The sequence below is a fragment of the Saccharomyces kudriavzevii genome, assembly GCF_947243775.1.
Source record: "Saccharomyces kudriavzevii IFO 1802 strain IFO1802 genome assembly, chromosome: 4".
In the NCBI taxonomy this organism is placed as follows: domain Eukaryota; kingdom Fungi; phylum Ascomycota; class Saccharomycetes; order Saccharomycetales; family Saccharomycetaceae; genus Saccharomyces; species Saccharomyces kudriavzevii.
The window spans coordinates 1,416,055-1,441,933 of NC_079275.1; the positions used below are offsets into that span (position 1 = coordinate 1,416,055).

The window sequence follows — 25,879 nt, forward strand, 5'->3', positions numbered from 1 at the left end:
AGATTGTATTCTAAAGTGTACTTCGTATATGTTACACAGATGTCGTATCTTTGGTAGGATGAAGGAATGCTAAACGAGCTGTTCAGAGAGTGGGCTTAACTGAAATCAAAGATCCATTAATTGAACATCAACTTGTAATTTATATATAAATGATATGAGTCGTTACATTGAACTTATGGTAGATTCCCTAGTTTATTATTATATTGAACATATTTAACATGTCCAATCGGCGTGTGTTTTATATACCTCTCTTATATAGTATAAGAAAGAGTTCTGCTTTTTATTCTTAATTAATACTACTAATTATCAACAAATCACGTAGCTAGAAGATTATCATATACGATATTAAGGAGATGACAAAAATTATTAGACCAGTGAAATAAGATTCAGGACAGTCATCAAATTTAGTGGAAGCTGAAGTGCAAGGATTGATAATGCAATAGGATCAATGAATAAAGACGTATAAAATGAAGAAAGAAATAAGAATAAGATTATGTAAAAGTGTTGATTCCCTTTCGTGGATTCCTAAATCCATGAGGAGAACTTCTAGTATATCCTATATACATAATATTATTAACCTTATCAAAAATGGAATCCCAACAAATGTCACAAGATTTTAATGGTCAGTACACATAACTAGTCCTTGTTTCACGATGAAGAATGTTGAAATGACGTTCTATTGATGGGTGCACTTGGAGTCAAAGATCCATTAATTGAACATCAACTTGGAATTTATATATAAATGATATGAGTCGTTACATTGAACTTATAGTAAATTCCCTAGTTTATTTTTATGTTGAAAATACTTAATATGTCCAATCGGCGTGTGTTTATATACCTCTCTTATATAAGTATAAGAAAGATTTCTGCTTTTATTCTTAATTAATACTAGTAATTATCAACAGAAAGAATAATTAACATGATTCTGTGTTCAAATTCTAGAAAGTAAAACAGGTATTTAAACGGCAATTAACATGATAATTTACGGTGAATATAATAGTACATAGAGTCCAATACCTCCATAGGGTTGTCATTTAAAAATTAACAGGGAGGGAGAAAAAAAAGCAACAATAATATAAGCAAAATAATGTAACAAAGAAAAGAAAACCAAACCAGAGAAGAAAAAAGTAAAAACTAAAAGTAGAAAAAAGTCACCAGTTACTATTTTTCTAGAACGCCTTCCTTACTCAAGACGTTTTCAACTTCATTAACCAGCTTCTTGACAGCTTTGAATGCACCAGAAACTTTTTTAAACTGCACAACACTCATCTTACCTCTTGGGTAAATGCTGATTTCGAACAATGTTGAACGTAAAGAAAATATATTTTCGCTCGATAGTTTTCCTGTTAAGGTCAGATTGTTAGGATGTGATTTGATATTTTTTAATCCATACTGAGTCCAACCACGTAAAAGTTTTTCCAAACCATTAAATAGCTGTTTTGCCGAAACCTTAGCATATAGTTCTACTGATTTGTCCGAGGTAGAGGACTTTGAAAATTTTCTGAAAAATGAGCCATTCCCACTTATATTCCTATCCTTCTTAGGCTCTCTCGGATGACTTTTTACCTGCGGGCCACTATCGTTTGCTCTTGTCTTTTGAACAGATTTATTCAATGGGGGTTCTATATCTTTTGCTCCTTTCGCATCTTTTTCTTGATCCTCTCGTCCCTCTTCTCCTTTCTCCTCTTTTTCTTCCTCTTTTCCAGTATGTGACGAAGAGTCTGATTGTGGTATCATCGACTTAACCTTTGGCTGTATCCCAAGAACGTCTTCGTCCTTCTGCTTATTCACTTCATCGCCACCATTTAAGGGTGGAAGTGTTGGAAGATGCAAATTTTCGGTTTCCTTTTCGTTGGTAGAAGCATTAAAACGATCAGCAAAGTTTAGTTTTAGTGCACTCTTGTCTTTGATTGTAGAATCGCCGACATCGTACAATCTCTCGTCGTTCGAGCTATTTCCGGTATACTCAGCTTCTTCATTGACAGTTTCAAAAAGAAATTCTGAATCATCCGCACTTTTTGGCGTTGGAATTCTTTGACTTTGTTGTTTATGAACGTCGATATTGCCGTTTTTCAAGATGTCAACCAAATTGGTGAATGATTCCTTTGAGGAGTACATCGATAAGACGGAGAGCCTTTTATTCGATTCACTAAAATGCCTTGATTTTCTGGTAAACTGCGGTACTCTAACCTCAGAGATTTTTCTTAATTCACCATTGGATAGAAGGTCTCCCGTAGTTGGTGCTATATGATCCTCTAATTGAGAATAGCCCCTCGCATCCTTTGGAAGAACCAAAGACCCATAGTCGTCGCTCGGATCTGATACTATCCTCTCTTCGGACAATCTCTGCGGAGGAACCATACTTGGATATTCCATTTTGGACAATTTCAATTCTTTTTCAATATTAAATGATGAACCGAGAAATTTGGATCTCCTGATAGTTTCAAGAATTTTCTTTTCTGTTGTGAGTCTCTCGTTTTCAGTTCTCTTTGGTTCCACTGCACTCTCCTTCTCAACAGGACTTGAAAACATTATGCCAGGATCAAGTCTTGACACAGGTCTAGTTTGTAAAGAAAAATTGCGGCGGCGGAGAATGTTATCGATGTCAACTTCCAAATGATTGATATTTTTTTCTTCACTCTCCATAGGAGCAGAGATCGACCTAATGTTACCATCCGGTTTTTCCTCTTTGTGTTTGGACAACTCATGTTCCAAATCGCTTATATCAATTTCAATCTGCTTCTTAAGTTCCTGCTGCTTTCTTTTCAATTCTTCCTTTTCCAAAACTTTCCTGGAGTGTTCTTTTTCTTCTTGCTTGCGCTTTCTACGTTCTAGCTCTTCACGTGCTTTAGCTTCTCTCACCTTAAGCTCTAACTCCTTCTTCTCTTTTCTTATTTTTTCGTACTTCTCATATTCAAAAATCTCATCTATAAGAGTTGCAAAATTAGAGCTCGTTCTCTTTGTTTCCTTTTCAATATATTCCCAGTCGTCATCCGCAGCCAACTTGGCATATGTTGACATTAGTTTTGTTGTCACTGACTCGCGCTTCATACTAGGTATCAATGACAACTTCTTTGTGGATCTGGAGGTTTTTTTGTTCCTCTTAGCAGTGGAAAAGACAGAGGCCCTCCTTTGATTTTTATCCACATTTATAATCGAAGTTCTTTTATTACGTGATGCCGGTGTTGGGGAAGCCTGATTAACAATTGTAGATAATCTCTTCTTTGACGAGAAATTTTTGGAAAGACGTTTGGAAGAACCAGGAGTAGTTAAATTGCTGGATGAAGCACTGGAAGCGGTGAATTTATTAAAGGATATTGGCTTTTTGCGAGATGACGTCACGCTAATTATAGATTCCCTATTTTTCCTGCGTTGTGGAGTTGTCGATATTTTATTGGGAGAAGAAGTAGATACACTACTAATCGACTGCCTTTTCTTAATTTGCTGTTGCCTGATAAGTTCCTTTTGAGTATCGCATTTGAATCTATACAATAGCGCATATAAAGTCTTTTCGGCATTGGCGCCAGGCTCTTTTAACTTCTCCTTGATTCCATCAGGATCTCTTCCATGCCATAATATTACTAAGTTTTGCAGAATGGTGGCATCAATCGAAGAATTGCTTTCTGATAATGGCGTTAGGTATGTATCTTCTCTTGGCAAGCCTCTAATACTCTTGGAATCTCTTATACTCGGGTATTTTTGCAATAGTGGATGTTTGAGTATATCTCTTGCTTTGATTCTTCTTTTAGGGTCAACTGTTAAGATCTTACAAATCAAATCCTGAGCTTCACGTGAAACCTCATCATCAGAAGGTAATTCGAACTGACCCTTCTGAACTTTCAACAACAGTGTTCTTATATTCCCATCTTCCTCATCAAAAGGCAACCGACCAGTAAGAAGAGCGAATAGGATCACACCACATGACCATACATCACTGGCGAAACCTTGATACGGTATACCAGATACAATTTCAGGTGCAGCATAGTGAGGGGACCCGCACGATGTCTCTAGCAATTTTCCTTCGGTTTCTAATGCCGCCATCCCAAAATCAGCAATCTTTATGTTATATTTATGATCTAATAGTAGGTTTTCTGGTTTCAGATCACGATGGACAATACCGAGAGCATGACAGTATGAAACACCAATAATAATTTGTCTAAAAAACCTAATGGCTTCATTTTCTGGTAGCGGACCTCTCTCAACTAGGAGGTTGAACAACTCTCCCTTTTCTGCGTATTCCAATACAAGGTACAAATCTGTATTTGTTTCCCAAACGTCATATAAACGTAGCACATTTGGATGATTTAACAACTTCATGATGATTATCTCACGTTCTATACCATAAGGTAAAGCGTCTGGAGTGATAGAACCAACGATGGAAGTGCCACTCATATTTCCTGCATTGAATACTGCTTTGGATATCACTTTAACTGCGGCTTCCTGACCTGTTGATTTGTTACGAGCTAGCTGGACTTTACCAGTGCTTCCCAGACCCAAGGTTTCACCAAGTTTCCATGGACCAATGGTGTTGTCCTTTATGGCCGGAACACTATTACCATTGACAGCCATTTGGATGTTATGTATATTACTTTGCTGCGATTTCGTTACTGACGGAAAGTTGGCAATTATTCTTTACAAGTCAGCTGAAGCCCTTGGGAATATTGGTGGTAATACAGTTGAGAACTTATTGAGAAGAGAGAAAGCAAAATAAAATGGAAAAAAGACCAAGAAGAAATAAAAAAAGTGTACATATCTTTCATTCGCTTTTAATCTAACATCAAAAAGAATCTATGGTGAGGCCGTTGATATTTCGCGATGGTATGCCGAAAAGGGAAATAACGTAGGTTTGCGCGTAGTAAAGAACAGAATTGACGCGTTTTTTGAAGGAAAACTATGGAATAATAATAAAATTCTTGTGAGGCGAAACTTGACAAAAGACAATGAATTCTTTACCTCACACAGCTTGATTTATCCACTGAATCGAGCTAGAATCGTTACTGCCAAAGAAGAAAGGTTTATGTGATGACAATGATTGTTTGCACAAAAAAGTACATAGAATATTTAAAGAGTTAAATAGTATGATGAAATAAGAAAATACATGAATGGGCGGGGGAGAAAAAGGAAAAGAGATAAGTACAGTAAAGACATGATGTAAAGCCTGAAATTTGAAGTAAAATGCTAAATGAAAAAAAAAAAATCTTTTCTTCCAAGTTTTCAAATCGTGATTACCACTTTAACACCAAAAATCAAGAACTCTTTTCCAGAATGGCCCGTTTCTTAATCTATCCTTATATTCTTCATCTTCCTGTTTTAATAGTTCTTCATCAAAAATGTTTCTGTGTGAAACTAAATCTATTTTATCTGCGGGAATGAACAAACTCCAATCTCTTTTCCAAACTTTGTAGAAAATATACAAAGCAATCAAAATCGGCATTGCCAAATAATTCTCGAAAAATGATTGAGCGCTCAATTTCTTATCCCCACCGATTGGGGAAATGGCGACCCAAAACTGGCCAATCAGAGCTAAAACCATCAAGACCACAGCGTAAGCAGATCCCCAAACGCCGACTTGTGATTTATAGCCAACCTCTCCAAGAGATCTTCCTTGCACTTTCATGCCTTTCCTAAATCTAATATGGGACAAACAAATGGTAATCCAGGTGAATAATTGAGACAAACCGGAAATTGCTAGCAACCAGGTGAAAACATCCTCTTCCTTCTTGGAAGAAGCACAGAATGCGATGACACCAAATACTGCACTAACAATCATAGCAACGGCTGGTCTACCTTCCCTGTCAATGTAATCGAAACATTTAGGAGCATTGCCCTGTTTAGCTAACGACATAAGGATACGGGAACTCGTGTAGAAGGCGCTGTTAGCAACGGAAAGAACCGATAATAAGATAACAGCATTTATAAAATGAGGAACTACACGGACACCGTGAGAAGAAACAGCAATGACATATGGTGATGCTTTAGTGGCTGAGCCTGCCGCCCCTAACAACTGATCTGAAGTATAAGGCACAAGGAATCCAACCAATGCTAACGATGCTAAAAACACAAACAAAATTCTGTAGATCATTTTTTTAGCCGCCGACGGAATAGCCTTTCTTGGGTTGGATTGTTCACTAGCTGTCATAGCCAGTTGTTCACTCATACCAAAGGCAAATGCAGCCGTGACAAATGTGGCAACAACACCCTTGAACCTTTGGATAGAAGTATCACCGCGGAAGGCACCGGGATCACGCCAGTATCTACTACCTATGTAACCATCGGTACCAGCACCACCACAATCAATGATAATAGCAAGGATGAAGAACCCAGTTATCATCAAAATTTTACAACAATTGAAAAAGAAATCCGCCTCTGCATAACCTTTGGCACCGAAAATATTGATAACAAGGATCAGTACATAGAAGATAATAACAAAGACGTCCGCATTGACTTTCACCGTCCAATACTTGATAGTCATAGATGCCGTGACCAGCTCTAGGGGACAGACACATAGCCATTGTAAACAGAAAAGCCAAGCAACAGAGAATCCCACTGCAGGATCGACCAAAAACGAAGGATACGTATTGAAACCACCGATCAAATCACTGTAAATGACGGCCAATTCGCCACACGCTTGGATAATGCAATAAACACAACTGCCCATGATGGCATATCCGATGATTAAACCACCTGGACCCGCGTTGTTCAAAACTTTCGAATTACCAACCAGCAAACCCGTACCAATACCTGTCCCCAAGGACATCATGACAGTATGACGCGGTTTTATACTTTTTTTCAAGTTTTCTTGTTTTGGTTCTTGCTCTTGAGAAGATTGTTTAATGCCGTCCACGGTAATATACGAACTCTTTGGATTTAGTTCATTGTCCAATCGAGAACTGGAATCTTTCGTGGATATGGGTGTACTCCCATTCAAGTTGGTTGAATCAGGAGAATTTGGATGCGAGCCTTCAGCCCTTCTGAAGGAGTCTATAAATCTGTGAAAATAGGATCTTTGGTGATCACCCTTGTATTCCATATTTTCCATGGTCTTTTCCATTGTGTTCTCGAAATACTCGACCTCATTTTCTCGTTCTATAGAGGCATTTTCTTTTTCCTTTGGCTGTATTTCCTTCATTTCATAGTGAGAAACATCGTCTAAATCGTTGTCATTCATATTCATATTAGAGCTGCCTTCATTGTTCCGCCCATGACGTCTATTACCAAGCGTCATAGTGTGTACAGATATTTGATATTATATAAGCTACTTGAGAAAAGCGACGTTATTCGTCCTTCCACAAAAAAGACCACAACTTTCCCTTCCAAGAAACCACGAAAGGGGTAGGCTAAATCAATAGAAATGTGAAAAAAAGCAGTTATATATAGGGAATCCGATTCCTTCAAACGCCAGTGTGGTGGGGGAAGAAGGGACCCAAAAAGAAACGACACTAAACTACCCGAGCCAAGCTGACATACGAATATCAAAACCGACTTCAGAGAAAAAACATAAGAAATTCCATTTTATTGTCCGCCGGTATTCTACGGTATATCCCGGCTACCGTAAGCGCCGCCATCCCATTCGATTCATCCCTAAGAGCTGCCGTGCTCATTCAATGCGGCGTTCTTCCACTTCAAGTTTTCAGTGGTCCCTGTGCCGTTTATTTTCCATATTCGCTGGTTTTGGGGCGGCATCCTGCGCGGCGTGGACTTAAAGAAGGGTCTTTTTGTGGCCGCTTGGCGCCGTTTATAAGGACCCTAATACATCACAGTCCACGGTTATGCCGAAAAACGGCGATTCCGTCATGGTGGGGTAGTCATGCGCATTCGAAAAAGAAATGACCAGACGCGTTGATTACGTAGTGCCCAAGAAGTGTGTCATCTGGGAACAGAATACGAAAAAAAGAAAAAAGAGCCGTAATACATGCACATCACGTTTTTGCCGCCCAGATCATAGGTCATGTGATATGCACGTGATTCATTACCCGGTTTCGCACCACGCGCCGTCGGGATTTGTCCAGAAGTACGAAAAAAAGCAAAACGCCAACAATAAAACAAAACAAGCAAACGTAATCCTCCAACATATTTTAACGTAGCCCTTTCTCCCCTTCTAAATTCCAGCTGTAGGGTATAGGAGAAGGACCAGTTCAGCACGATCCCGTAATTAGATACAACGCACGATGTCGGACACTGAAGTCAATCAAGAAGCCAAGCCAGATGTCAAGCCAGAAGTCAAGCCCGAGACTCATATTAATCTAAAGGTGTCTGATGGTTCTTCAGAGATCTTCTTTAAAATCAAGAAGACCACTCCATTGAGAAGGCTGATGGAAGCATTTGCTAAGAGACAAGGTAAGGAGATGGACTCTTTGAGATTCTTGTACGATGGTATTAGAATTCAAGCTGATCAGACTCCTGAGGATCTGGACATGGAGGATAACGATATTATCGAGGCTCACAGAGAACAGATTGGCGGTGCTGCTTATTAGCGCTTTGAACACGCCCATAAAAATGCTAAACCCAAAAAAGATCAAAAAAAAATGCAATAGTAATGAAAAACTAAATAACTCATATTAAATAATAGTAATATTGATATGTATTTGACAGGAATAGTTTCGTCCATATTTCTCTCTCTCAGCTGGTCCGGAGGGCTGCCTTTTCTCTGTGCAGTCACATAGTACGCTACGTTTTGTTCTTTTGACTTTACAGAAAAAAATCATCTTTATTAAATAAATAGGCTAGTCTGGGGGGGAGGTCTCCTATTTCCATCTTCTATAAAGAGCCGAAAGCCCGCATTCTCCATGAACAATAGGCTGATACATCGTTCTGTGCGATTTGCCACTCACAATAGCCAGCTCTTGCTACCACCTTTGGTTCTTTACAAAAGAATACTAAGGCAACATAAGATGCTGCCCGCTCCACAGAGGGAAATGGGTGACCAATACGTGCGAAATGAGTTCAAACTGCACAAGGATATCGAAAACCCATTGCATATAGTCGGATTCCTGGCTTCGTGGCAAGATTATCTGCACATGATTTCTAACGGTGACTGGAAAGATATAACTTTATCCTCGGAGACTCTTGAGAAGTTGTCCCCTGAGCAAGTAGTCCAGCTTTATGAATTGATGAAGGAGACACAGAAACTCCACCAAGATACAAAGACAGAGTCCACCAAGGACATAAAAGGAAACGACAAGGACTAATCTTTGCACTGTATTGCGCTTGTAAATAAAGATCACATACTATATATTATACATGCTAAAAAAAAGCTGAAATTTCACTTCTTTGGATCCGTCTCTCTCTCCTGCCAAATGATGCCGGTGCTATTTTGCAACATCTTGTTATTGGAAGCCTGCTCCTTGTACCACTCCTGTACTTTCACGGGGTCGTTGCTATGAACAATGCAGAACTTGAATTTGGATACTTGCTTGTCACATGATGTGAAATCTCCATGCCTGTAATAGTTTCTGAATTGGCCTCCGATCGAATAACAGCTCGTCAACTGATCAAATGCCTCTCGGCAGCTCATTGTCGTCGGATACTTTGCACTCATCCTCTCCGGTGTCTTTGCTCACTCGCCGCTTGCTTTATGATAGTAACATATGCTTAAGCTGTATTATTACTAAGATCCGATATTTCGGCCCCCCTTCGCAAAGGGGCCCGCCGCACTTTCTTCATGGACTTGTCATATATAAAGGCCAAGGATGCCAAGGAAAACTGCTTTCTAAAATTTGCCGACGATTCCAACGGCTCTTTCGCATTTATTCATGGAGACTAATTTTTCCTTCGACTCAAATTTAATTGTTATTATCATTATCACGTTGTTTGCCACAAGAATCATTGCCAAAAGATTTTTATCTACTCCGAAAATGGTATCTCAAGAAACAATCGCCCACGTAAAGGATTTGATTGGCCAAAAGGAAGTCTTTGTTGCGGCAAAGACATACTGTCCTTACTGTAAGGCGACGTTGTCCACTTTGTTCCAAGAATTGAACGTTCCTAAATCTAAAGCTTTAGTTTTAGAGTTGGACGAAATGAGCAATGGTTCAGAAATTCAAGATGCCTTGGAAGAAATATCCGGCCAAAGAACTGTACCAAACGTTTACATCAATGGCAAGCATATTGGAGGAAACAGCGATTTGGAAAGTTTGAAGAAAAGTGGTAAATTGGCTGAGATATTGAAACCTGTTTTACAAGACATTTAGTTACGCCAATAACCTTCATATTATTTACATACGTATGTATACTTTTAAAAATAACGTAAGTCTCCTGGACATCTCGCCAAATTCAGACAAGTGTACTTTTAAATGCTGCGCGAGCATTTTGAAACCATTGCGACCCACTAAATTCCGTTTGAGGCACAAGATCCTTCGGTTTCTTTCTGCCCTTATCATTAGCCTTCGGTTTAGTGTTGTTAGCATTCGTAACACTCAGTACGTACGACATTGGTAAGATCTTCGGTTCGTCTTTCTCACGCTTGAACCATTCTCTTATCCTATAACCCATTGACTCTAAATCATCGGCACCAATTTGCTTCCTGAAGTTGAAATCACCTAGCTTTAACATCAAGAGCAATGTATAGTACGCATCGTTGCCTGCGTTATGTAAAAAGGCATGTGGCATATGAAATAACCTAAGTAGCTTACCTAAACTACTGCCCTTCTTACCATAGCAGATGCTATAAATTTTCTCTGTATCCAGCATCTTAATGTGTTTTTTAACACATTTGCCCTCTACAATGTCGTCAGGTTTATTAAGCTCGCCATCTAACTCTGGTACATGTACCCCGATTTTCTTCAACCATCTAATATCACCCGCTATACTATGGCCTACAAACGCTCTTTCCCAACTTGAATCTTGCTCTGTCTCATATTTCATATAGAAGTTAATCAACGATTGAATGAATTCCACACAATGCTCTAATGGTAATACAAGGCTCTCCCCTAGTAAAAAGCAGTCTTTAAAGTCGCATACAAATCTTTTATTTCTTAGCGGTAATGCCTCTGCTACAATTAAGTGATAGCTTCTTATGATCGGCGTCAAAGAATGTACGTTTTCTCTTGGATCATATATGGAAATTCCAATTTCGGTAACAATATCTGTATCAAATTCAAATGCTTCAACATCAATCGCGAAACAAATGGTTTTGTTGGATGATAATAAATCGATTGTATTGCAGAGATATGTGAATTGAGAAGTGCCAGGTTGGCAATTTATCATCGGTACATGATCATTTTTCACATCATTAACATGTGCTAAATACTGCCTTCTTAAATCTTTCTCGTTGTCATCTTTCGACACTTCAGGTACATGACCAACTTTAACAATCCATTCCTTATTGACAACTGCCAGCTTCTCATCTAGTGACTTTGTACTTTCTTCATGAATCAAATGGTAGTTTGTTTTCAATACTTTCAGATATTTTTGTATCTCCTCATTCAACACATTATTTGAGGAGTATGCAATCTTATGTAAAGAATTAAAATGTTCAAATTCATTTATCCACGTCTTTTGTTTCCCAAGCTTATTCGTCAGATTACTGCTTGAACTCTTGTATGATCCAACACCCTCTCTTTTTATTGGAATCATGCCCCTGACCTTAGCTGCATTGTGAGTTGTCAAGCTTCTATTGAAACCTTGGGAATGATGATAATTGCGAACTGCTTTGGAATTGAATCTATGCGTAACCATTTTGCTTACTGCTTCGTATGCTTTCATGTACGTCGCAAAAAAATTCATGCAATGACTAGCGATATCTAAAAGAATCGATATGTTAAACTACTTTAAGTAACGAATGCGTATGCCCTCGTTCCTTTTTTGGTATTTGGAATTGATTGATCCATCGAATCAAAATTTTTCACCGCTAAAAAAAAGATCTCTTATTATTTTGTGCTGGTGAAGAGTAAGTATCAAACTGTTCTAGAAGCGGGAGTACAAGAAAATAATAGCAAAGCCACTCAAGAAAGTTTTACGCTGTCCGGTATCTCTCTATATAGGGCTTGAGGTTTGAAGTGATATTCAGTAGTTCCAACATATTTTCTTCCCCCCCCACAGAAAGGTTTATAAGGAGAAGCACAATTAGGATATTATTTAGGGTGGCCTTAAAAAGTGATCAGGACCAAAAAATATAATTGAGATAAAAAGAACTCATCGTAGTGTAATTTCAAAGATGTCATCACAAGATTCTAAAGATAATTTGAAAAATCTATCCCCAGTGACTGAAGATAAGAAAAAGAAGAAGACTTCGCCATTAAAGTTGGCACCGATACCAACTACGTCGCCGTGGAAATCAGCTTCTCCGGAAAGTACTACAGTACTGCCGGTCGAAGAGTTGAAGGACATACCAAAGGCGTCAAAGCCGAACAAGAATAGCGCAGGATCGATCAAATTAACTAGCAATACAAAATGGACTCCAATTACACCTTCCGTTATAATTTCAGGATCCAAGAGCTCCAATTCAAATTCAGGAAAAAACGCTAAGAATAGTAAAAATAATAAAACAATGAAAAAACATAGCAAAAACAATAAAAGTTTTGGTGAAAAGCTTCCCCACGGTCAGCCTAGTGCTTCTTCCGAAGCACATAAGGTCCTTAATGTCGAACCCAAGTCTTTCGATGGTGACGTTACATTAAACAGATATTCAAGCTCAGAAATTTCTGCTGGTGGCAAAAATGAGAAAACCACGAATGGCAAAAACTCATCTAACGGTAGGCAATCAAAAAACTATCATAATAAAAGTGGCAAAACAAGACACAACAACGAACATCACGGCTTCGGATACAACAGAACGGTTCGTCATGGTAACTCTTTTCATCAATCAAGATCCGGACATACTCCAAGTACCAGTCACTTACTAAACAATAATTTCGGGTCCGCCTATAACCAAAAATCGCATTTCAATCCACAGCAATATTACAATAACTACAACTATCAACAACTGCAGACATCCTATTATTATTCGATGGAGCCTATTTTCAAATCTATCGAAAACATTAAAAACCAAATTGAATTTTATTTCAGTGAAGAGAACTTGAAAAACGATGAATTCTTGAGATCTAAATTTAGCAAGACTAACGATGGGTTTATACCCATGAGTTTGATAGGAAAATTCTATCGTATGGTCAATTTATCTTTGGGTGGTGACTTAAATCTGATTCTGGCATCCATGAAAGAAGTTCTAAACAATAAAGAAACAAACCATCTGGAAATTGCCTTTGGAAGTATAGAAGGTACCCAGACGAGAACACCATTTCAATTTAATCCACTAGAGAACTACTTTATCAGGCGTACAAACTGGTCAGATTACATCACGGGGACTGATACTGACGAGAGTGATGAGAGTGAAAAATATACAATTGAAAGCATTCTAGAAGTGGGAGACTTGGATAACTATTCTTATATGGGCTACTCGAGCTTCCCCTCGACGAGTGTGAATGATAAAAAGAGCCAAACTCACGATGAAAGTGAAGTGAACAGAGAGTTCGAGCAAAACTTGCAAATAAATGATTAACTTCAGATCCTCAATTTTTTTTTCCTATGTATATAGTTATCATGTAAAAACAAATAGTAGGTTTTTTTGTTTGTAAAACGTAAAATAACATAACATTTTATTTCATTTCAATTCGTACTGAGTAATTTTTTATATAGAAAATATATAAGAGATTTATATAGAGAAGAAAGTGAGAAAACGGATTGAAAAAACATGTTGAGAAACAGAAATTCATTCATGCTACGAGAGCACACAAGGCTGCACCAACACCGGACCCATCTTTAGCCAGACGCAAATGGATCTTACGTTCACCTTCAGTGCCGATTGGACTTAGTGCCAAGGCATGTCTTAACATGGATCTGAACCCAGGGTAGTATTCAATGACATAGCCATCGAAACCGATTTCTACTTCGCCATGATATCTTTTGTTCAAGGCATTTGTTTTGATCAGAATGGCGGCAATTGGGACAGCCGCCAAATATGCGGATCTTCTTGTAATGGAACGAACCAAATTTTGAACGGCCTTACGTTCTTCGAAAGTGGTCGGTAGCCTCAAACTTTGCAAAAACGATAATTCAGTTTCACGCAAGTTTGTAGAATCATCGATTTCGATCCTGGAAAGGACCTCGCTGCACAATTGGAAGGGGGTTTTCAAACGATGAGGCAATTGGTCGTAGTTACGGTATTGGCCCAAAATCAAGCCCCTAGCATGCAGGTCGACCAAAATATTTCTTAGTAGTTCCCCCAAATACATGCCAGAAATCCTTTTTTCGAAAAGATGGTAGCCTGGATTTGGAGAGAATTTTTGATCGATATCGACGTCGTACTTAGTTGCAGATAAATGCTTCAATTCATTATCGAAGGACCCCCATTCAATGTTAATACACATCTGGGTCTTCCCCTCATGCAGCAGCCTTGTTCTTAATTCATCTGGTAACTTTTTGATGTTTTCGATGTCCTCCATGTAACAACCGTTGGTACCGGTACCAAAGATGCAACCAATAACAGGTTCGCTGATCTCACCAGCGCTCGAGGGACGGGCTCCCGAAGTGTAGCAATGCGACAAGAAAGTACCAACCGTGTCGTTGGTCAAAGCCACCACATTGATCATGGACAGTCCCTGGATGTCTAACTGCTCCTGGTACAATCTCACCACGTCTTTGCCTACCGTGTCTTCAATCTTGAAGCTCTTGGTCCATCTGATCAAAGTGCCCGAGCTCAAAGAGGTCTGGTCGACGGGATAGGAGAACGTAAACCCCATTTTCAAGGGCTTTATGTTCTCCCCAGTAGACTTCAGCAACTCAGGGTGATGTTTCCTCACAAAGGCCCTCGTACGACGACCCAAGTAGCTGAACAATTCCGCGCTGGTCACGTCTTTATCATTCAGATACTCTTCAGGGATCTTGGACTTCAACTGCTGCATGTCGAAAGTCCCGTCACCATTCAAAGTCACTGAACACACTCTGAAGTGAGTGCCCCCCAAGTCGGCTGCCAACAGAATACCACGCTCTGTCCCGTTGGGCAAGCTGGTCACATATGTGGGAATCATGGGCAAGCCCTTGTCTACCGTCTTCTCCTCGCCCACAGAGGTGCTGCTCAACCCCTTTTCCATGCATTCGATGAAGTAAGCTGTTAGTTCGTCCAGCTTGGCTGCGTCGACCTCCAACGACGAGCAAATCTCCACGACGGCTTCCTCCAATGCCTCAGCATTGACCTTGTGTAAATTTTCAAACGACATTTTTATATATCTATGATTGTCTGTATATCTGTGCGACTATTCGTTAATACGCAGATATCTATCCATACATTTACCCATTGCAAAGTACAAAAATTGCAAGACTACGGCACAACAGAAAGACGAGACACTACACCTACACAGAACCAACTTTATATAATCACGAGCACATGCCCTCCCCCCTTACATCCCAAGCACAATTTGGATTCGACCGACCCAATCTTCTTCCTCTGACTTCCACCACACTATCTCTCTCTCTCTCTCCCTCTGTGTCACACAAAGAAGAAAAAAAAAGACTTTCTGGCTGCCCCGCGTTTTTTGTCACTTGATTCTTCGAACAAAGGCGCAGGCAAACTACCCCTGAAGGGCCCACCCGAAGCAGTCGCCGCTGGTCGTGGCACACAAGAGCAGCGACGTGGCGTGTGGCTCACGCTGGCCATGAGGAATCCCGATTAATTACTTGACGGGCTCTTCCATGGTCTTTGGGCCCAGTAACACACCATGAAGATGGCATCGGCTGGTTCCCAAATGAAGTCCAGGTCGTTTCCGTTAATTTCGTTTCGGTATTTTTTCTTCTTCGCGGCGGACGGACAAGCCGGCGACGAGATTTGATTAAATTTCGCTATCGTTCTGTTAATGGGCTTGTCGCAGCAGGAGCAAGAGCAACTGAACCGTACTAAAACTGCAATTGCAAGCGGCACAGTGTGGGAAAAAAAAAAGGGAAAATAGATACTGCAAGCACCACCATGTTTAGAATAGCTAAGAACCTGGTGCGGACTTTTGAGCAGAGCGTCCAGGATACTCTGGCGCTCTCGCAGGACTCGGGCAATCCGGATGCCTTTTTCCAGTCCATACCACCAAACTTGTTGTCTGCTCAACTGGCGCCTCCGGCAGATGCCATGTCCGACGGAGCCAAGCATGCCAATGTAAATGAGACCCTTTCGGGTCTTCGCATTGTTTGGGTCGACGAGACGCAGCTTCAGCTGCAGTCCTTTTTCGACTATATAGTAGGCTTCAACGATGATCCGATGCCCGTGGTCAGTAACCAGCACGGGTTTTCGTATCCGGATTACCAAGCCGTCACGTCCTTGCTCAACGAGCACAGCGGCCGGACTTTGAAGGTCAACGTATGGTCTGCTAAGGGCGGCGTGTTCAGAGACGAGTACATAAGCGTGGCGTCAAAGGATAGCGATCATTTAGACGATGTTTCCTTGAATCACGACGAAAAGAGGCCCTCTGGTGGGGAAGCGCACCAATTTCGCGCACTCGGGTTCAAAGTTCAATGGACTCCCCTGATAGCTTCCACTTTCACCTACCATATCCTGAACGTGAACATCCCCAATGGACCCGCGCAACTTGCAGGGCTCATCCCGGATGAGGACTACATCATCGGCTGTCAGGACGGTCTGCTGGCCACGGGGGGAGAGACGCTTTTGCAAGATATAATCAGATCAAGAGCAAACTACGATCTGGTCCTTTACGTTTACAACAAAGTGTCGGACTGCGTAAGGCCCGTCACCGTGCACATAGGCCCCGACGGTAGGCTGGGCTGTAACGTTGGCTACGGGTTCCTTCACAGGATCCCCACCGTCAAGCAGTGCTCGCAACAAGTACAGCAACAAGAGCAGCAGCAACACAACGATCCAGTCCCCTTTTCAGCAGAATCTGAAGCGGCCTTTGTTCCATCAGCGTTTACGGCCCCGCCGCTACTAACCAAGAAGAAATCGAAAAACAAGAAAACTACTCAGCCTTTGGCAATGGATGATTATTTCAATGAAGGTAGGGACAAGTCCTCTGCTGCTGCAAAACCAGTGGAACCAGGTCTGCCTGCCCCACCACCGCAAAGACGGCCATCCTCCAGTTGATGTACCCCGTTGGCACCTCGGGTTTTGTTTCATATAAATCTGTTACGTATATATATGCTGTTATATACTTGCTTTTGTTCAAAACACGTAAACGATAACTAGCAATGTACGAAATACCGAGAGTGGTTTTTTTTTTTTTCTCTTTCTTGAAGGCACGCGTGTCCTCTTGTTAGAACAATAGATATTTTAGCTTACAGAAGTCTCGATTTCCAACACTCGCATAAGAGCTATATGACAACTACCTCTCCTTCCAAAGGCTCGCTCCATAAGCGCCCCGCCCAGATAATATTATGCAATTGACTACAAAATTTATATTAGCTATAGTCTCGTTTTGTCTGTTCGCTTCTCCCTCATGGGCTGAAAACAACGCAAGGGCTACGCCAGGCTCCGATTTACTCGTTCTAACTGAAAAGAAGTTCAAGTCATTCATCGAGTCCCATCCTTTAGTCCTTGTGGAATTTTTTGCCCCATGGTGTCTGCATTCCCAGATCTTGCGGCCTCATTTGGAAGAGGCAGCCTCCATTTTAAAGGAGCACAATGTCCCGGTCGTTCAGGTCGATTGTGAGGATAATAATTTGGTTTGTCTGCAACAAACCATAAACACTTACCCAACCTTGAAGATCTTCAAAAACGGTCGTCTTTTTGATGCTCAAGTTTATCGCGGCACCAAGATTACTGCTGAAATTACTCAGCACATGCTGCAATTATACGAAGCATCCGTCATTTACTTAGATTCTGAAGATGAAGTTCAACCATATTTAGAAAATACTACTTTACCGGTAGTCATAAACAGAGGCCTAACAGATTTGAATGAAACATATCGAGAAGTTGCGCTGGACTTGGCTGATGATTATGTCTTTCTATCTCTTTCGGATTCGAAGAACAAATCGTTGTCAGTCTACTTACCGAATGTCACCGAGCCTATCCTGTTTGATGAAAGTGTGGATGCTTTTGTTGGAAAGCCGGACACTTTGACTCAATGGTTGAAAGTGGTCGTTTTACCCTATTTCAGCGATGTCACGCCTGATCTTTTCCCTAAGTACATTGCTAGTAATTTGCCGTTGGCGTACTTCTTTTACACCTCTAAGGAAGAGCTGGATGATTACACTGATGTTTTTACACAATTGGGTAGGGAAAATCGTGGTCAAATGAATTTCATCGCATTAAACTCTACCTTATATCCACATCATGTCAATTTCTTAAACATGAGGGCACAGTTCCCATTATTTGCTATTCATAATATGATTAACAATCTGAAATATGGATTACCACAGCTACCCGAAGAAGATTATTTGAAGCTTAAAGCGCCACATCCATTAGACAAAGATATGATCGCTCAGTTGGTCAAAGACTACCGGGAAGGGACTGCCAAGCCAATTGTCAAGTCAGAGGAAATTCCAAAGGAACAAAATTCCAACGTTTATAAGATAGTCGGTGAGACACATGATGACATTGTTCATGATGATAACAGGGATGTTCTTGTCAAATACTACGCAACATGGTGTATCCACAGTAAGAGGTTCGCACCTATTTACGAAGAGATCGCAGATGTCTTCGGCTCAGATGAATCTATCCGCGATAAAATCTTGATCGCCGAGGTAAATTCCGGTGCAAATGACATTCTAAGCTTCCCTGTCACAGGATACCCAACTATCGCCTTATACCCTGCAGGTAATAACTCCAAGCCTATTATCTTCAATAAAATCAGAAACTTGGAAGACGTATTTGAATTTGTAAAGGAATCCGGTACTCACCATATTGACGGCCAAGCAATTTATAATGAACTACACAAAGTTAAGGATCCTGAGGAGTCTACACAAGATACTGTGCATGACGAATTATAAGCAATTAGAACAGCCCTATATAATGCACATTTATAAGCTCTGATCACTCACATCATTTTTTGTGAAGAATACAAGTTATATGTAGTTAGTCAACATATTGGTCCGTTACCCGTATGGGCATTTCTTGTCACTGGTCCCAACGCACCTGCAGTGGTGTTTATATGAGGAACCACTAGCGTGATTTGAGACGAAAATAAGAAAAGATGATTATTCGTAACATTGTTGTTTATGATGAGGTTTTAGTCGTCAATCACAACAATTCAGTTCCGATGCTACTAAATATATACCTTCTCTTCACGTTTTTCGCCACAGGTCTAGCAGGTTCATTGACGGATTTGGAGATCGGCGTTACCAAGAGAATACCCGTAGAAGAATGTGTAATTAAGGCGATGCCAGGAGATAAAGTTGAAGTTCATTACACAGGTTCCTTACTGGAATCAGGAACCGTTTTTGACTCAAGTTACTCAAGAGGCTCCCCCATCGCCTTTGAACTAGGTGTTGGCAGAGTCATCAAAGGTTGGGATCAAGGTATTGCCGGCATGTGCATTGGCGAAAAAAGGAAACTACAAATTCCAAGTTCATTGGCCTATGGTGAAAGAGGAGTTCAAGGTGTCATTCCTCCAAGCGCTGATTTGGTGTTTGATGTTGAATTAGTGAATGTGAGATGATCTACGATTTAAGTAAATTAGGTACTACTTATTTTTTTAGTAGATAGCCGTTTATATAGTGAGAATATATCAAACTAAGGTAAAGAACTGCCGAAATTATCTGTATCCATGGGATATATTCATATATTTCAAGTAAAATAAAGCTTCTCGTTATATTATCTTGTAATAAAAGGCGCTCCTTCAAACTCCTCAAGTAATTTGTCCGGTCTTACTATCGTTGGTAAACATTTTTTGTGAGTTTGGCTTCAGATTATCGAAGAAGTCCTGGAAAAAATCTTCAAAAGAATTGAATTGATCAACGTCAGGTATCATGAAGTGGCTATTGGATGAGCTTTCATGCAAAACACCATTATCTGTAGAAGAATTAGCCACTTTTATGGCATGCATAGTTGCTGGTTCTACGCGCTTATTAACCGTCGTCAAAATTGTATCATATTCATCATTTTCTTGTTGAAAATTACCAACATTGATACGAGTTTTACTCGTATCAATTATGGATTTGATAATTTTTCCAACATTATCAGTAGCCTCATTCATTTTTTCCCCTATGGTACTCAAATGCCAATATACTTTTGTGCAAAGACTCAAAACATGTTGACGTTCAGAAAAGTCAAACCAATAAAGATAATCGCATAGCGTTAAGCAAGCGTAAACCAACTGATGGCATGTAAAGATAGGGGCACCCCTTATTAACGCAGGTGGTAGTCTTAGAAAGCCCTTCAGCAGTGAAAACGAATGTTCTTTCATTGTATTGAGAACCAATTTTAAAAAGCTCTGGTTTCCCTTCAAAGTGGAAGAAAATTCTGTGATAAAAGTGCGGCATATCATAATATGATAAAAGTCAAAAGTAAACAATAGCACGCCTGCGCCATCCTTTGTCAAAAGCTCTTCCCAGTTCTTCAACCAGTAATTTAGCTCCGGGAAAATGAAAACAAGCGCATTTTGATCATCACCACGCCTGCTGTCGTCAAAATCACTTAGACATTGTAGAAAATAATTTCTTAGGCCCATGAAAATTCCATTTACAATATCACCTAAATTAATCTCACTTATTTTGATGTCATCACCAAAGTTTGCTTGTGGAAATTTAGCCACAAGCTTGTTAAACTCCTTAAGCATGTCATCTTGCTCCCGAATATCACCATAACTGATAGAATATTCTAAGTAGCATGCAGTCAAAGAGTTCAGGATCCTCAAGTGATAAAGATCTTCAGAGTTGTATTCTTCTCTCACCAAAACTCTGTCCTTTATTTGATAAAAATCGATTACATGTAACAAACTATTGAGTGCAAAATTGCTTAGCACTAAAGAATTAAATTTAAGCTGCCTATATCTCTTTGCTTTTCGAGAAATATGGAACATACAGCAATATAAGATAGCCTCGATATCAAATGCAGTCAACTTCTCGAACATGGTCAGCGTATTCGTTAACAGCCTCTCTACTAGAGTATATAATACTTCTTGTTCCGCGGCATATTTGTCATTGTCAGCGAAACTCATAGCAATGATGGTAAACACACTTGTAATGAATAAGTGTGAATGAGCATATTCCACGTCTATGTCTTTTCTTCCACCTGGAATAATCCAGAAATGAGATCTCACTAGAAATTCTTTCGCTAGTTTGTGGCATAATTGTTGATGTTTCTCATAAAAATGGAGAAAATTTACTCTTGCAACAGCATACGGTCTTTGTTGTCCAGCTAGCTTAGCTGCTCTGGATGTGGCCTTCGATGGAAATAACCTCTCGTCAATATCATGCATAAGTTTCAAAGGAGATTCCTTCAATTTGAACCCATTCAGAAAAAGACTCTCTTTACTATATCTCCCTGTTTTTTTTATCGTCTTCGAGCTGGAAGTTGAAGCGCTATCATATGTATTGCTTAGGTCAACATTTTCAAATTGACCACCTTTTTTTGCATCTTCGGTATCATTATTATTCGATAAACTTGCTGAGGTGATTATCAAATCCATTTTCTGGTGTAGAGATTTTATATGACCTTCCAAAGATGAAAGTCTACTATTGATTGTATGATAATCAATTGTGCCCGTTTCACTTTTTCCAACACAGCCTTGTATTTCGTTAGAAATATCCTTGCTTAAGTGAGAGAACGAACCAAGATTCGAGTTGATTGAATTAATCTTCTTCAGTAAGCTATCTTCACGTAAAGTATTTAGAATCTCATCATCTTTGTTTTTAGCGAGGGAACAATCAAGTTGTAGGACGTTACATCTGTAGCATTTCCCAATAAAAGGTTCGAAATCGCATCTCGTCTTTACTCTCCTGCAAGTGTCGCAGCTAAAGGTTTTCCTTTTCTTCCTGGGTTTTTTGTTTCCATCGCTCTTCGAACTATTTGGTTCATTTCTTTCATTTTCTTCATTAACCCCAAAACCATCTCCAGGGTTGTTAATCAGGGAGCGGATACTATTCCGTACCCTGTCAGAATTTAAGTCATTTTTCTTGGTCATCGGTAAATCATTCGGTCTGAGGTTCACTGAGGCACTTGAGTTTCTATCCATTTTCCTGGTATTCGGTAAACCGAAATAGTATGAAGTACCGATCTCTAAGAAATCTATCGAAAAGTGGCAGATTGACTAAGAAATTTGTTCTCCAAAAAAAGTTGTGCCAGGAAGGGAGTTTTAGATTAAATCATATACTTGATGAGCTCATTTTCTTAAGGTGATTTACTATTTATTATCAATATGCAAAACTGTTAAAAATGACGGAGAGGGTAATTCCTTTGGTTGCCATAGTCTTCAAATAATAAAGAAAATGGATGCCCAAAATGTGGTATGAACCTACAGGTGAAACTTGCCCCGAACTCTACTGCAAAATATATCATTAAGAACTAAATAGGATGGCTAGTATTTAGGGAAGTTTTCTTGCCTAGAAAACTGTTGCGAATAATACTGTTAAAACAGTATAAATTGATGTTTTGAAAGCGTCAATGAAGATATTCTTTGGAGCACTATTTTCCATCTTTTTTGAACTTCCTTGGTTCTTAGTACCGTTTCTGCCTTTTTCTTTTTTTTCAGAGCTGTTATCCGATTCCTGTTTACCTAGCACGTTCCCATCCTCGTCAACGTTCAACATTTTACTTCTCATACCAGATGTACATTCGATTTTCCCACCTCTTATGATTGAGCGGCCACTTTTTGGCGTTGTAAAATCTTCACAGTTTAATTCATCAGATGAACTCTTGATATAAGCGCTGCCTTTCACCAACTTTAGCTCTGGGAAATCAATTTTTTCAAAGCTACCTTCAAAATAGATAGCGCCACCAATTTGCCTTAATTTGGGAAAGAAATCAAATTTAACCAGCTCAGTATTGTTAGCAATCATGAACCCTCCCTGAATATCGGTCACGTTTGAAAAATCGAGCTTTTTTAAGTTTTTATTATCTATCAAACCCAACGTTCCTTGAACCTTTGCTAAAAGAGGGAGTTCCAGGCTTGAAAATTGGTTCTCAATGAACTCTAGGGAACTATTAACTGAGGAAAGTTTGGCCACTTTAATGGCTGAAACATCTTTCACGGTCATGTTTTCAACAGTGTATAGATTACTCAAATCAAGTTGCAGTTCTTTGGCATTAGAATGAACACTTAGTTGTTTGGTAACACTTTCTAACTTTGTGGACAAAGTTTCCAAGTATCTGTTATTGTTAATATTGAAGATGTCCACCTCCTTGACATTATTGAAATAATCAATAGAAGTCAATGCGGTGTCAGATATTATTATGCCCTTGGCCTTTTTAATATTCCCATTGATGACAACACTACTTAGAATGGGCAAAACTCTCCAATCCACCGTTTCAACCTCTCTTAAAGCAGGTAAGTCTAAGGACACAAAGGAAGTTAAACTATGCAATTCCAGTTTTCGTAAGGATTCTAAATTGTAACCTTGAATTCTGAATACATGTTTATTATTTTTGATTATCAGATCCCCCTCTATCTCTTTTATTGAACCCAAATCAACAAGAGATTCACTAAAGTTACTCGATACTTCAATGCTTCCCATGACCTTCCAACATTTTGATTGCAACTCGTTTAAACTGGCAGCATTTTCAATATGATATAAGCCCTTTTTACAATCGTCTTCTATTTTAGTTTGTTTTGCTGGAGGAGTCGCTTCAAAATTGATTTTTTCCACTTTAGGAACTGTCGCATTAGTATTAACCAACATTATATTGTGATCTAAAATATTTAGTTCTTCATTTGCCCCGAATGCAGTCGAAAATCTATTAAACTGCAAAAATAAGAAGAAAAAGCTTAGGATTGTTTTCGAACAACTCAACATATTACCTTTTTATTTGTTTGTATGTACTGTTGTTTCTTTCTTAAAAGATACTCAAATGAAACGTATTCAACAAATGTTTGTGTTCTTCAAATGATTATTTTATAATTTATAGTTTTGGTAATGCCACAAAATACTTTCTTGAGACGCAATATTTAGCGACAAAAAAGGCTTCATTTACAGAAAAAAGTAAAAAAAAGAAAGGGAAAAGATCTTGGGTCAGATAATAAAAACGCATGTTTTTTTTTTATTGTTTGTTATATAATTCCCTATCATTCATAACTAATTAGAGAGGAATGGCAAAGAAAGACTAAAACTCGAAAATATACCCATTCTATATATACCTACTTTTTACACGAATCCTTTCTTAATTGCTTCAATTCTAAGTGAAATCTCTTCTATAAAAACCTCGTTAAAGCCAGGAACATGTGCCTCAGTTTTCATAAATTGCTTTAACATTTCATTTACATATTTTCTTGTTTCATCGTCGCGTGCACGATCATACATTCTGTTAAGGATATGGGACACAATATTTTTCAAATAGTCAAACTTTTCTATTTTTAACGCCTGAATATCGTTTTTCTTATGCTTCTTATTATGATTAGAGGGTGTTGCCATTTCGATCTCTGTCTGCAAATTTGGACAACCTGAATCGATATCCATTCCTGAGTCAAGCTCAAAGACTGGTTGAGTGCATTTTCTAAATGAAGGAGAGCTTGGATTTGTTATGGGCGTTACCGTTTGCCCGTGAAGCAAATAGGGGCTCTCCATATTTAAAGATGAAACTGGTGAATCCTGTGTGACGGGAGATAATTCTTCTTTGGGGATTTGCGTGATACTTAGTCTAGTCGATTCAAAATTCCAAAAGTCCTCCCCTCTTACAGTGTTGCTATTTTTATACAGACGATTTTGAAGAGGGTATTTAGGAACTTTTGTATATCTCTCTTGCACTTTTTTTTGTTTAATCAGCTCAACATCGCTTTTCAAATTCGTTATTGTAACATTTTTGATAAATTCAAACGATAATAAATCATACGCAGATGGCCGATCAGCAGGAACTTTAACAAGGCAGCCAGCTACAAACTCCTTCGCTGCATCTGAAAAAGAGCCCTGCAGTTTTGGAGGCTTTCTCTTTGGCAGGTTAGTCATAACTTTCATAGGATCATATTTTGATAAAGGAGGTAAGCCTTTAAGTAGCTCATAGGTGGTAATTCCTAGGGACCATATATCTGCTTTCTCATTGTATCCATCAACTTCACAGCAAACAACTTCTGGGGCCATCCAATAAGGAGTTCCCACAAATGTATCTCTTTTCATGGTAGAACGAAGGTGGCCACTCACACCAAAATCGCCCAATTTAACCATACCTTCCTCGTTCAGTAAGATATTGGCCGCTTTGATATCACGGTGAATTTTCCGTTGTTCATGCAGGTATTTCAAACCCAAGGTGACTTGGTGAATAATGAACGAAACTTTTTCCTCTGGCAATCCATTGACATAATTTCGCTTCAGTAAATCTGAACATGATCCACCGCCACAATATTCCATAACAATCCACATAGAAACATCCTCTAGCATTGTGGTGATATAATTGGTGATGAGAGGTGATTTTAGCTCCGCAAGAAAAAAAATCTCCTGCGCCAACAGCTCAATATCTTCATCGGAATGCTCCAAGTTAACTACTTTGATTGCCACAATTTCTTGCGTGGTCCTATCCATTGCCTTGTAGACGTCACCGAAATTGCCCCTGCCTATGCATGATTGAATGGAATATAATTTTGACGGAGGAATTCTTGATCTAATTGACATTTTCCTGTTTTCAGTTTTCTGTCCGGTTTCCTTTGTTTTTTAGTAAATTGGTTAGCTAGTAAAAGACTAGAATTATAACGCAAAACGCTGGGTTTGCTTTTTTTCTGAGAGAATTTTTGCTAAAACAACTGACTAGCCAAGTATGTCACTAAATCAATAGTATTGGAAAAGGTAAAATAAAAAAAAGAGTATT

The 25,879-nt window shown here is 39.3% G+C and overlaps 15 protein-coding genes across 15 annotated transcripts; 7 read left to right on the plus strand and 8 right to left on the minus strand.

Annotated features, from left to right (window-relative positions):
* Window positions 1-1,161: 1,161 nt before the first annotated feature.
* GIN4 (protein kinase GIN4) lies at window positions 1,162-4,569 on the minus strand (the record flags this gene model as incomplete). Its single annotated transcript, XM_056227287.1, has 1 exon — window positions 1,162-4,569. The coding sequence occupies one exon, from the start codon at window positions 4,567-4,569 to the stop codon at window positions 1,162-1,164; it is 3,408 nt and encodes a 1,135-aa protein (XP_056087123.1).
* A 664-nt stretch (window positions 4,570-5,233) lies between these two features.
* Window positions 5,234-7,225, minus strand: GNP1 (glutamine permease GNP1; the record flags this gene model as incomplete). Its single annotated transcript, XM_056227288.1, has 1 exon — window positions 5,234-7,225. The coding sequence occupies one exon, from the start codon at window positions 7,223-7,225 to the stop codon at window positions 5,234-5,236; it is 1,992 nt and encodes a 663-aa protein (XP_056087124.1).
* Window positions 7,226-8,168: 943 nt separating this feature from the next.
* Window positions 8,169-8,474, plus strand: SMT3 (SUMO family protein SMT3; the record flags this gene model as incomplete). The annotated part of the gene is made up of 1 exon (XM_056227289.1): window positions 8,169-8,474. The coding sequence occupies one exon, from the start codon at window positions 8,169-8,171 to the stop codon at window positions 8,472-8,474; it is 306 nt and encodes a 101-aa protein (XP_056087125.1).
* A 312-nt stretch (window positions 8,475-8,786) lies between these two features.
* On the plus strand, window positions 8,787-9,188 carry SDH7 (Sdh7p; the record flags this gene model as incomplete). Its single annotated transcript, XM_056227290.1, has 1 exon — window positions 8,787-9,188. The coding sequence occupies one exon, from the start codon at window positions 8,787-8,789 to the stop codon at window positions 9,186-9,188; it is 402 nt and encodes a 133-aa protein (XP_056087126.1).
* A 74-nt stretch (window positions 9,189-9,262) lies between these two features.
* EMI1 (Emi1p) lies at window positions 9,263-9,538 on the minus strand (the record flags this gene model as incomplete). The annotated part of the gene is made up of 1 exon (XM_056227291.1): window positions 9,263-9,538. The coding sequence occupies one exon, from the start codon at window positions 9,536-9,538 to the stop codon at window positions 9,263-9,265; it is 276 nt and encodes a 91-aa protein (XP_056087127.1).
* A 214-nt stretch (window positions 9,539-9,752) lies between these two features.
* GRX2 (dithiol glutaredoxin GRX2) lies at window positions 9,753-10,190 on the plus strand (the record flags this gene model as incomplete). Its single annotated transcript, XM_056227292.1, has 1 exon — window positions 9,753-10,190. The coding sequence occupies one exon, from the start codon at window positions 9,753-9,755 to the stop codon at window positions 10,188-10,190; it is 438 nt and encodes a 145-aa protein (XP_056087128.1).
* Window positions 10,191-10,272: 82 nt separating this feature from the next.
* On the minus strand, window positions 10,273-11,724 carry SKDI04G7120 (uncharacterized protein; the record flags this gene model as incomplete). The annotated part of the gene is made up of 1 exon (XM_056227294.1): window positions 10,273-11,724. The coding sequence occupies one exon, from the start codon at window positions 11,722-11,724 to the stop codon at window positions 10,273-10,275; it is 1,452 nt and encodes a 483-aa protein (XP_056087129.1).
* Window positions 11,725-12,154: 430 nt separating this feature from the next.
* On the plus strand, window positions 12,155-13,495 carry SLF1 (Slf1p; the record flags this gene model as incomplete). The annotated part of the gene is made up of 1 exon (XM_056227295.1): window positions 12,155-13,495. The coding sequence occupies one exon, from the start codon at window positions 12,155-12,157 to the stop codon at window positions 13,493-13,495; it is 1,341 nt and encodes a 446-aa protein (XP_056087130.1).
* A 214-nt stretch (window positions 13,496-13,709) lies between these two features.
* EMI2 (putative glucokinase) lies at window positions 13,710-15,212 on the minus strand (the record flags this gene model as incomplete). Its single annotated transcript, XM_056227296.1, has 1 exon — window positions 13,710-15,212. The coding sequence occupies one exon, from the start codon at window positions 15,210-15,212 to the stop codon at window positions 13,710-13,712; it is 1,503 nt and encodes a 500-aa protein (XP_056087131.1).
* A 743-nt stretch (window positions 15,213-15,955) lies between these two features.
* GRH1 (Grh1p) lies at window positions 15,956-17,074 on the plus strand (the record flags this gene model as incomplete). The annotated part of the gene is made up of 1 exon (XM_056227297.1): window positions 15,956-17,074. The coding sequence occupies one exon, from the start codon at window positions 15,956-15,958 to the stop codon at window positions 17,072-17,074; it is 1,119 nt and encodes a 372-aa protein (XP_056087132.1).
* Window positions 17,075-17,364: 290 nt separating this feature from the next.
* On the plus strand, window positions 17,365-18,918 carry EUG1 (protein disulfide isomerase EUG1; the record flags this gene model as incomplete). The annotated part of the gene is made up of 1 exon (XM_056227298.1): window positions 17,365-18,918. The coding sequence occupies one exon, from the start codon at window positions 17,365-17,367 to the stop codon at window positions 18,916-18,918; it is 1,554 nt and encodes a 517-aa protein (XP_056087133.1).
* A 269-nt stretch (window positions 18,919-19,187) lies between these two features.
* On the plus strand, window positions 19,188-19,586 carry FPR2 (peptidylprolyl isomerase family protein FPR2; the record flags this gene model as incomplete). The annotated part of the gene is made up of 1 exon (XM_056227299.1): window positions 19,188-19,586. One exon carries the CDS (start codon window positions 19,188-19,190, stop codon window positions 19,584-19,586), a length of 399 nt encoding a protein of 132 aa, XP_056087134.1.
* Window positions 19,587-19,775: 189 nt separating this feature from the next.
* On the minus strand, window positions 19,776-22,103 carry URC2 (Urc2p; the record flags this gene model as incomplete). Its single annotated transcript, XM_056227300.1, has 1 exon — window positions 19,776-22,103. The coding sequence occupies one exon, from the start codon at window positions 22,101-22,103 to the stop codon at window positions 19,776-19,778; it is 2,328 nt and encodes a 775-aa protein (XP_056087135.1).
* A 367-nt stretch (window positions 22,104-22,470) lies between these two features.
* Window positions 22,471-23,880, minus strand: SPS2 (Sps2p; the record flags this gene model as incomplete). The annotated part of the gene is made up of 1 exon (XM_056227301.1): window positions 22,471-23,880. The coding sequence occupies one exon, from the start codon at window positions 23,878-23,880 to the stop codon at window positions 22,471-22,473; it is 1,410 nt and encodes a 469-aa protein (XP_056087136.1).
* A 348-nt stretch (window positions 23,881-24,228) lies between these two features.
* On the minus strand, window positions 24,229-25,686 carry SPS1 (putative serine/threonine protein kinase SPS1; the record flags this gene model as incomplete). Its single annotated transcript, XM_056227302.1, has 1 exon — window positions 24,229-25,686. The coding sequence occupies one exon, from the start codon at window positions 25,684-25,686 to the stop codon at window positions 24,229-24,231; it is 1,458 nt and encodes a 485-aa protein (XP_056087137.1).
* Window positions 25,687-25,879: the final 193 nt, after the last annotated feature.